The sequence below is a fragment of the Gadus morhua genome, chromosome 21 (genome assembly GCF_902167405.1).
Source record: "Gadus morhua chromosome 21, gadMor3.0, whole genome shotgun sequence".
NCBI lineage: Eukaryota > Metazoa > Chordata > Actinopteri > Gadiformes > Gadidae > Gadus > Gadus morhua.
This window is the reverse complement of record NC_044068.1, coordinates 17989805-18001039: the sequence shown is the minus strand read 5'-3', so window position 1 is coordinate 18001039 and position 11235 is coordinate 17989805. Positions and strand designations below refer to the sequence as shown.

Below are 11235 nucleotides of genomic sequence, written 5' to 3'. Positions count from 1 at the left end.
AGGACGCACACAGAGCCCTTAGGGACTATCCCATACGGGCCGAGGCGTACGGGTTTAAATAACAGACAGTTACCCACCCGTTGCGTAGAAGTGGGTCAGCAGATCCTCCTTCTCCACAAACCTCTGGTATAGCCAGTCTGTCAGGGGCGCCGTGTCAACAGGAACCTCCTTTATGGGGTACACTCTGAGAGAGAGAAAGAAAGAAAGAAAGAGAGAGAGAGAGAGAGAGAGAGAGAGCGAGCACGATTATTAGAGTGCTTACTCTGTGCAAGCGGCGCGTATTGATCCGTAGTGTGGAGGCGGCGATAGTGTAAACTATGGGGGCGCCAGATTGGGTCTATCTCACAGTAGAGTCAATCATCCGGGCCTGTGTGTGTGTGTGTGTGTGTGTGTGTGTGTGTGTGTGTGTGTGTGTGTGTGTGTGTGTGTGTGTGTGTGTGTGTGTGTGTGTGTGTGTGTGTGTGTGTGTGTGTGTGTGTGTGTGTGTGTGTGTGTGTGTGTGTGTCAGCTCCTTCAGGCCTTAATTAGCCGGCAGGCCTTTGGTATGTGAGGAGGAGACAGGAGAGCTGAAGGAGAGGACCGGGCCTCAGGCCTGGTCCTCTCCAACCATCACTGGTTTACTCATGCGCAAAGATAATTGTACAGATTCTTCAAAAACAGATTATGGAACGCAACAATGGGCAGCGATGTTTCTGAATGCTGAAAGAATATTGCTGCAAGAACTAATTGAAGAGGCATAGACGTTGACCAATAACCTGCCATTTGAACACCTGAATACTCGTTCTTATGGCGTACCCAATTCCATGCTCAAGTAATTCAAAAGATAGATAGTGAGCCCCATCCACGTCATACTGACTGTACTAATGGGCACTAGGCGGCGATGGAGGGATATCTTATCAGCAAGATTAAAGGTTTCGTTTTTTACGATGACAAACTGTTCTACGGCGATAGCAATGGAGCTGAGGTTATTAATGTCTAGACTGCAGCGATGACATAACTGTATGGTACATATACAAAGGGATAAACGTCGCTGTCAGCATGTGTGTGTGCTATCTAAGGTGATGTGGTGTCGTTTAGCGGCCAGCAGGGGTCCCAGCCCTGCTGGCCTTCAAACCGAGGTGACAGCCCCCCCCTCCCCCCCTACACACACACACACACACACACACACACACACACACACACACACACACACACACACACACACACACACACACACACACACACACACACACACACACACACACACACACACTTTGCGCTACTCACAGTTGAGGCACATTGGAGGTCACAAAAAAAGTCTCTGAAATCACACATACCGGGTGATAAAACACCGATTATGATTATGACCGTGATCTATATCCATCTACTTCCACGAGTCATCTCAGCGATCCGTTGTTGAATGATGAAGTCAACGTTTGAAACTAAATGGAGGAAGCTAAGGCCATGTGGGGTATGGGGCTTGCTAATCTAAACGCTTTGTGCAGGTCAAAGCCCTCAATAGAACCTTTTGGGTGAAATAACCCACACACAACTAAGAGGCCACGGGGCCCTCATGTATCAGGCCTCTGTGTTCCTCTGCGACCTGAGGGGGGTGCGGGCTGATGCTGTGTCACCAGGCCTGGAGGACAGAGGCGTGTCTTCACACTACAAAGCTCTGGACACCACATACAACCACCGAAAGTGGTTTGGATACGATGCGTCAAGAGATAAACAAGGATGTTCTGGAGACATAAGGCACGTTCCGACTGAGGGACGTCTCCCTCTAGTGAGCCGACGGGTGTGGTTTGGGAGAGAGCATCAACCCAACTCCACAGTTAGCAGCTCAGTTAGCGGATCAGATAGTACCTTCCTCGGGGTAGGAGCTTTCTGAGGCACTCCTAACTAGTCTATGCTGATTGGATACGGTTGATATGACGCGAGTACGATGTATGATTACGCGAGTAGAACCTGAGACAGCCACAACATAAACAGCGCCATTTTTAGGAGACAGGCAGACGATCGAGAACGAGAATAAATAATCGCAAGTCGCAAGCTAAATAATCAACACCATCTAAATAATCATGTCAGACAAAAAGTGTTGCAGAACTAATTACATAACATTCGAACTCTGTTGGGAAGCCGCTACGAAGGTTCCTGTATGGGAACGGACACCGAGGGGAGCTCCGGTGAGTGGGCACAGCCAAAACACTGAGCTGCTCAGTCGGAACGCGTATTCCCTCTTAGAGAACGCCTGTCCACTAGTCAAAGTCTAAATTAACATCCCAGAAACGAATTATAGACTAGAAATATCTTGTTATACCACGGGTCAGGCTGCAGCTTGAAGAGTCACATGCACACTTCTCAGTGGAAGTAGACAAGGCCTTGGCCAGCTTCCACTCATCAGTCATCCATTTGGCTTTCAATACAAATCTTATCAATAATCTGTAAACCTTTGCTTTGTCCCCGTTAATATTGGTTGCACATTAACGGGTTGGGGGGTGACCTCTGAAGCCCAGACCATGAACTTCTCTGAAGAGCTCTCTAGCAGGCGATATTGGAAGCCTCTGGAAGCAGCAGCACCGGGGGAAGAGAGTTTAATGGGCTAAGCTGCCTGGTCACCTGAGAGCACGATTACAAGATGCCCAGGTTACCATGCCACACCGCTCCCTCTCTCCCCCCCCCCCTCTCCCTCTCTCTCACGCTCTCACCCTCATTCTCTCCTGGCCACCTGATACGCTGGCGTTTGCTAGCTAAGGCACCGCTCATTAAGCAGAACCGTAAAGGTTTGTGGTGTTTTTGGTTTGGACTCCACCCTCTGTATCAGTATCGTTCTGTTCAAATATGGACTATACATAAACCAGATAGCCATGGAAACCCCCACCCCTCCGCCAGGGGGTGCCATGGCAACCGACTCTGTAGGGTAAATAGCTAAACGACCACCGCTAATGTAAAGCGATAGCCCTGCGGCTGCGTGCGTGGGGGGGGCTGAAATATTGATGCAGAGTGGTTGCGTGACGCCAGTGGGCGCCCGGAGCCCAGAGGCCCGGGAGCAGAGGAGGAGGAGGACGCTGGGGGAGCACGCTACGTAGCCTAGCTTCCAGATCTGAGGAAGCGGAGGGCCAAGCTAGGCCTGTTCCGCTAGCCACTGCAAGGGGCTGACCTAGTACAGGGTTAGCACCACGAGGGTCTGGCCCTGAGAGGGGGTCTTGGTCCAGTGGGGGACTGAGCGGTCACGCAGGTTGAACCTACGAAGTCCTCCTTAGAGGAGGGTCTACGTGATCTCAACGTCCATGTGACCCGCGGTGCCATCTTGTTTAGTGTGATAAATAAATAAATATATAGTGAGGGAGAAGTGGAGGAGGCTTGATGTGACCACAGGCTAATGGGCACGACGTGCCAAGCAGCTGCCAGTAACAAACCCCTTGTGCCCTGGCTTGTAGTGCCGAGACGATGGAGGTGAACATCACACTAGTGTCAATATTGTGCAGAGTGAAGGAAACACAAGTATTGCTTTGTGTGTGTGTGTGTGTGTGTGTGTGTGTGTGTGTGTGTGTGTGTGTGTGTGTGTGTGTGTGTGTGTGTGTGTGTGTGTGTGTGTGTGTGTCTTTGATTTCCTATCCCCGTTTTATTTGTTATGCAAGGAGAGGTGGTGGTGGGGATGGTGGGGGTAATGGGAGGAGTGGTGGTGTTGTTGGTGGTGGTGGGGGTAATGGGAGTGGTGGTGTTGTTGGTGATGGTGGGGGTAATGGGAGTGGTGGTGGTGTTGATGGTGCTGGTGGTGGAGGAGGTAATGGGAGTGGTGGTGGTGTTTATGGTGCTGGTGGTGGAGGTAATGGGAGTGGTGGTGTTGATGGTGCTGGTGGTGGAGGTAATGGGAGTGGTGGTGGTGTTGATGGTGCTGGTGGTGGAGGTAATGGGAGTGGTGGTGGTGATGACGGTGATGGTGGTGGTGGAGGTAATGGGAGTGGTGGTGGTGGTGATGGGAGTGGTGGTGGAGGTGATGGGAGTGGTGGTGGAGGTGATGGGAGTGGTGGTGGAGGTAATGGGAGTGGTGGTGGTGGAGGTGATGGGAGTGGTGGTGGAGGTGATGGGAGTGGGGGTGGTTGAGGTAATGGGAGTGGTGGTGGAGGTAATGGGAGTGGGGGTGGTGGAGGTAATGGGAGTGGTGGTGGAGGTAATGGGAGTGGGGGTGGTGGTGGTGGAGGTGATGGGAGTGGTGGTGGAGGTAATGGGAGTGGGGGTGGTGGAGGTAATGGGAGTGGGGGTGGTGGAGGTAATGGGAGTGGTGGTGGAGGTAATGGGAGTGGGGGTGGTGGTGGTGGAGGTGATGGGAGTGGTGGTGGTGGAGGTGATGGGAGTGGTGGTGGAGGTGATGGGAGTGGTGGTGGTGGAGGTGATGGGAGTGGTGGTGGAGGTAATGGGAGTGGGGGTGGTGGAGGTAATGGGAGTGGTGGTGGAGGTGATGGGAGTGGTGGTGGTGGTGATGGGAGTGGTGGTGGTGGAGGTGTTGGGAGTGGTGGTGGTGGAGGTGATGGGAGTGGTGGTGGTGGAAGTGATGGGAGTGGTGGTGGTGGAGGTGATGGGAGTGGTGGTGGTGGTGATGGTGGAGGTGATGGTGGTGGTGGTGGTGGTGGTGGAGGGGAAGGCGTAGCAGGGCACCTTAGCAGCCCTGACCGTACGGCCAGCAGATTGCCGCGTGGCAGGGCGCTATTTTTTATTTATTTTTTAATCTCACCCACTTGGCAGAGGGACCCGGGGTGAACCCGACACCCTGGCAGCCGACAGCTGAGTGGGGGGGGGGGGGAGGGGCGGAGCCTCCTGTCAATAATCTCCAACACTGGCCCCGAGTGGCCGTCTGACCCGCGGCCGTCGGGCCAGCACTACGTCTACATCTTACTGAGGACAGATCTGAGTTGGATGCTAGCTCGAGGCACATGGCGTCTTTGTGCTCAGTACAGATCACTGAGCGCACCGGGGACACGATGTCTCTAATTGAATGCATGCATGTGCTGGACGGCAGGACGTTTACCTTAAAACAGCAGCAGGGTACATCTGCTTACCAGAGCTATATTGAGGCCTTGATAGAGTTCAGAAAAGCCAAACGGGTTAACAGTAGTCCCTGCATGTTCCCCGTTTCAGGACTGCAACAGAAGGCCTTCATCTGCTCACTGAGTCAATCCCCTATCAGGATAAAAGGGAGCCAATGTGACTGGGAACTTTATCAGGCTGAACCTGTTCCCTGGCCAGTAACCAGCTTGTTTCCCCTCCCAATCGTGTGATCTGCAGGGCTCCTCTTCGGCCGAAACCGAAGCACCCGACACGTGTCAGTCTTTGTGTGGGTGACTGTGTGAGTGTGTTAAAGGTGTTTAGGGTGAGGCACTGAGAGGAGCAAGATGCTGGGCTTGGGTGATTAAAGCCCCCTCATTTCTCCTCCTGCGGCCGGTTGAAAGAAGAAGAGACAACAATGCCTTCATCTGTATGCAAGGGTCCTCATACATGCTTGATTATCACCTTTGTCATGGCAACCCAAAAACACACACACGTTGAGTGTGTGCGGTTTGCACTGGGAATACATAAACAGCGCTTGTGGTACTGCAGTTAAATTGTAATAATTCAACTAAAATTAGGGAAGTCCTTTCCTGTTCCCATATATATATATGGTCCACATTGTATGAACCTAGTATGTGTGCGCCGATATGACCATGAGGGCAATGGGACCTACTTTGTGAAGCTAACCGTACTAACCCCCCAGCCGTCTGTCAGCCCCCGTCGAGCAGGAGTCTGCCCCATTAATTGTATCATTTAGTCTTTATTGGCCCTCCTCTGATAGAGGTCTTCCAGGAAGACGTGGATACCGGTAAGGACGTCCACCCAAGCGCCCCTTCCTGTCCGCCTCTGGAGCGCCGCCACATCTCTCATTTTTAGGTCTATCTATGTCAGTCGAAGAGCAACATTTGACCAGACGATGGATCATATCTCAACCCAAATCTATTCATTCAAGCAAAAACATGCGATATTCATTTAGAAAAACAGTACAAACAGTGTATCTCCTTCTATCTGCTGACCCACAGCCGGCGTTGGCCAGCGATCTGACCTGCGTGCCTTTATGACGTGCCCACACCCTGCCGTGCCCACTGCCCCCCCGCCCCGCCATATGGCGCTATCAGAGCTGCTGATAGCGCAGAAGGCGGTAGGGGAGTTGGCAGTAGAGGCGTGGGTGGTGGTAGTGGTGGTGGAGGTGGTGAGAGTCACGTGACAGAGCGAAGGTCAGCCGCTGTGCTGTGGATGGGGCGTGGCTAGGCGTCAGCGGCCAATGTGGAGGGGGGGGGGCTGAAAGGTGGCCTCTGGGGGCCCTCTGTGTGAGGTGGGGCCAGGCCATGTGGCTCTTGGCGGGGGGCCACCAGGTTTGCCAAACCTGTGTGAGAGGTCTTATGACGCGTGTGCCCTGTGTGCCCGCTCTCTGAATAAAAAAGTGATATCTTTGATGGCGGCCGGCTATTCCCAATTGGTTGTCGCCGTGGTTACGGCAATGTTAGTGGAGAGACAAAGGAAAGGCTGACACTCAAAATCTCCTGCCCTCCACCCTGCCTCCTCCCATAAGGGTTGAGAGAGATAAGAGGTATTGATCCGTCTATTGACGGACTTCTATTGGGTACATAACGATGAACCATGTTTCTTGCCCACGAGAGACCTTGACAATCCATCTCTCTTAAATGGTTTGAGGAAACGGCGTTGATGCAGTAGCGCCGTGTGTGCCCGTGCGTGTTCATGATGGATGCAGAGGGAAGAGCAGTCATTTGATGACCAGGCACAACCATGTTGCATTCTACTAGGACTGGCCCAATCCGAGTCTCAAGCTTCAGATTAACTGTTACATCCTGTTGTGCATGTTCAAAAATTATTTTCTACCAATTATCGATTTTGTCGAATTAATTTCGAAAGCGGTTCGATTTCTAAAAGAAAGATGTGTATTATTTGATTAAGACACAAGGCAAAACTGCACAATCAGAAGGGATGAGTCAGACTCTGTTTTTGGCCGAGCTTCAGTGTGAACGTTTCCACAACTACCATAGTTTGAGGCAAAACTTCACAAAACTAAAAATAAATTCAACAAAGTTCTAATGATATTACTTGAGCACCAAAGAAAAAGCAGAGGCACTGTTTTGAATACCTGATCGCAAGAACAGGAAAAAAAAATGGCTGCCTTTTTCTATCCATGGTCATGAAGTGACGTTCAAATGGTTGCTAAATACAAATACATCAGCCATTATCAACACCCTGCTCGCCATAACCTCCTACTGCTGGTGAGGGATCACATCAAGACAGAGCCTTGGGAGAGCCCTTTAATACACATTATTGTTATCACCACCCTTTAAAGTGCTCCCACACTGCCTACTCCTTCGGCAGCAGCTCTGACGGTGCTGCAGATTCTCACCCTACTCGGCAGGTGTCAAGCGCTGCCGAAGCCTTCAAATCAGGTTCTCCTGTCCAGATACAAAGCGACTGACGGCAATTACTCAGTTATTCTGAGATTTGGGGCCAGCCCTTCATTTCACACATCCTCCGAAAGCTGGCTATCAGCAACGCACACACACACACACACACGATATTTTTTCAATGTTGGATCTCAACCCATTCAGCAGGCGGACACCACTGGCCTCCCGCCGTGCCCATGAAGCCCCGTCACACCTCCATCTGCCAGTCACAGAGAGCTCAAGATCCCCCCGCCTCTCAGATCATCATCAATAGAGATATTATATTCCAATTCTGGAACGAAATCATCCAGAATATTCCTCTCCAGGGCCAGACTGCAAGACAAGCCTCTTTTACAGCTTCATAAAAAGCTCTGCTAAACTCCTAATGCACAAGATATTTTAGACACCTCCCAACCCGCCCCCAACCGAAAGGGTGGAGAAAGGAGGGAAAACACTGCAGCCCCGCTCAGAGTCATCCCAGGGTGAGGGGGGAGGGGCCACACTGGGTCCCAGGGGCGGGGCCCTCCTCCCCATGACATCACCACTGGGCTGTGCGAGCACTCCTGTTTTACATAAACAAATGCACAACAGGCTCGCTCACCACAACATGACACACCAGAATACACTCTCCCCGGGGGGCGGGGCATCGCGGCAAACAACTCATCCACCCCCCCCCCCCCCCCCCATAACGGGCCGCCCCCGTCCAGGTTCCTCACCGGGGGAACACCTGGACCAAGGTGGGTTTTTTGGCACACTTCTACACGTTCTACAACGCTGTGAGCGAAGACTCAGGCGGGCCCCAGCACTAGTATACCCATCTATAATTAGAGACTTAATGAGTCTTCAGGATTAGACTCTGCTGCTCCTGGTGTCCTAGACTCTCTTGGGGGGGGGGGGGGGGGGCAGAGAGTTCATCAATCACCTTTAAGACATTCATTCAATCCATTGTCCCCAGCCTGTTGCCGCGCTGCATTATAATACAGCGCTCACCTGCTGGCGGTCCTCTGACCTGCTGTGTGACGGCCATGCCTGGGGGGGGCGGGGGGGGCCTCACCCAACAGGCCAAAGACAAAACAATACCGGACTGCATTCATAGGAGCCATTCTTCAGAGCATGTATCCCTGTCATTTAGGACTTACACTACACTAGACACACGAGTTTAACCCGGCACCTTTCGCTTGGTTTTGACCACAAGACTACGAGAGAAGGGCTTCCAGGGACTATTTCGCACTGTGCTGAAAGTACAATATACAAAACATGATTCCCATTATAATTCAGGTGCATTCATTATGTTAGATAGCAGATCGATTTAGAGGGAATTAGTTATTAAATTAGCCACATTGTTTATCTAAATGAAAGGATGAAGGTCATTGTGGGCGGCCAGGAGAATCAGATCAGCCCCATGGCTGGAGGAGAACACCATTAGACCAGCACTGATCAGACACACCGATAGCATCCTACCTCAGGCTGTCCTTAACACGATAATCCAACTATGAAGATATATATTATGTATTAACTGAGAGCGGAGGAAAACAAAAGCACTTCCAGTGGAAGGAGCTTATTTCCTGACGGCATCGATAACGAACATTTAATAAACTCGGTAGTGTTGTACCTATATTTTTTATCTCTTGAATCTTAATCATTTTTTATCCAGGACAGAAAACAGTCCATGTTGAACGCTAACAGATTCTGGGATCAGTTAGCGTGAAGCTTAATCCTTTTACTCCGGTGGCGGCGGGGCGCCAACGATGCGTTCTTCCCGGGCGTTCTCCCAGGCTTTTTGACAGAGTCCGCGCCAAGGCGCTCGTTTACCACAGTGCGTCACGGCTGCCTCTTCTAAGGTGGTGCCCGGTCACCTCCCAGGTGTTGACGGGCACTGAGTGTGTGTTAAGACGCCCTGCGTCCCGACTGAAGCTGCTCGCTGCTAACAGCTCTGGAGCCCCGTGCGACTCGCGGGCGGCCGCCAAGCCTTGCTTATTTATGGGGGATAGACGGGCCCGCGGGCAGAAGCAAACATGCCGCTCGGTGATTGCGAGTGCATTACAGTGCTCGGAGTGGGCTCGCCGCCAAGTACACTGATGGCGTCTTCTGCAAATGCCACAGGAAAGGCTAATAATTGCGTAATGGGGTGTACAAAACTTGGCAGATAACCAGATGACCTGTGGCCAACTATAAGCTAGCTATAGTAGAGCTTGGCCTCCTGGGGGTATTTCAGCATTGCTTCGTTCATGTCATAGCACAGAACGCCCCCATAAATAAAACAACAAGGAAAAATTAACTCACGGTACGGCGGCTAAATGAAATGCACCATCATCAGCTACAGTAAGTTGTCCAAATAAAACCTCTCATTGAATCAAGGCCGGTCTCTGTAACGGCGTGCGATGTGCCCCGTGTGTGGGCCCCCCCTCCCCCCACACACGGGGCGGAGCGGGCCAGACCTGGCCAGTCACACGAGCGAGGCTTAGGGAAGCTCGCTGGCTCACAGGGTTGTAATTCCATTACGCAGCCCGCGATGAGGCGCACTGGTAATATGATTCCTCTCCTTAAAGGATATCGCCGTGGACTGGTTATGACGGCCTGGTAATGAGGAGGATTATGGGGGCTGTGAGTCACAGCCGGATCATGGGAGGAGGCGGGGGGGGGGGCAGCGCTGCAGAGATGTCAGCGTCCCTCGCCACGCTTTGTTTTCAGACAGCACAGTTACAGCCCGAGAGGAGACAATGTGGAGTGTGATGCCTGCTTCGTGTGTGTGTGTGTGTGAGTGTGATGCCTGCTTCGTGTGTGCGCGCACGCGCGATCAGGCCAAAATGCTAGAGAATAAAGAGTCCTGAAACAAGTGCCATCTTGAAATACAGATCTTGGTTTGAGGGAAATAATACCGGTTCCCATGCAACCGGTATAATAAAACAAAGCCCAGCTCCACCTACCTGTAGTGCACGTGTGTGACGGTGGGGGGTCGGTAGCCGAAGATCCAGGTCTGTATGTCCATGGGCCGGGCCTGGGGGTAGGCTATAGTCACATCCACCACCCACTGCAAGCCTTTGCGTTTATAACCTGGGATGGAGGAAAGCATAGAAGGCATCAAAAAATATTCAAGACTATGGAGGCGTATCTGTTATTGGCCAGATAAACAATCCTATGTACACAGAGCGCGCAAAACAAGCACATCTAGTGGATGTTTGAATAGGTTCCTCCTGCATGACAGAATAGGAAGATAAGGAGTAATAAGATCATTAAAATCAGTACATAAACCAAGCTTTATTTATCAAGGGTTAAACCTCCAGAAGTATTAATAAGCTGCCTGCAATGAGACAACCTGAGCTCAAAGTACCACCATATATACAGGCACCTTAAAACAGAACACCAGCCCGTTACTGTGTCTAATGCACATTGTCACTGAGGCTGTCGACACAGTGCACCTAGGGTCATCAGGATCAAGTCTCCGACTCATCATCCAAATCCATAACATAAGGCAGCGCTGACACTCACAACGCAGACGTGACGCGAGTGAGAGCGACGAGGGTTCCCAGCCGAGCAAAGAGGCTTCCATCAGTTTAAACGAAAGCTATTTCTGTCCTAATGCCAGACGGACGAAACACCCGGCACTGAGGAGTACGGCTCGGTTGGTTCAGCAGAGTCAAGTCAGAAGACCCAAACACCAGCGACGCGAGGGGGGGGGGGAACACCTCCAGCGGCGCTTGGGTTACACAATGTCTGCAGCGACCGCCGGGGCAAGGGCCGTGTTTACTACGGCACACCTGAATGACGAAACCCGTCTGTG

The 11235-nt window shown here is 51.7% G+C and overlaps 1 protein-coding gene across 1 annotated transcript in view; it reads right to left on the bottom strand.

Moving 5' to 3' along the window:
• Positions 1 to 11235, bottom strand: part of lpgat1 (lysophosphatidylglycerol acyltransferase 1) — a 33642-nt gene that overhangs the window by 3192 nt on the left and 19215 nt on the right. The window contains exons 6-7 of the mRNA XM_030344999.1: positions 10382 to 10508; positions 78 to 184 (exon numbers count right to left, since the gene is read on the bottom strand). Of these exons, the coding sequence (XP_030200859.1) occupies positions 78 to 184; positions 10382 to 10508 (234 nt within the window). The remainder of the gene's footprint in view (positions 1 to 77; positions 185 to 10381; positions 10509 to 11235) is intronic.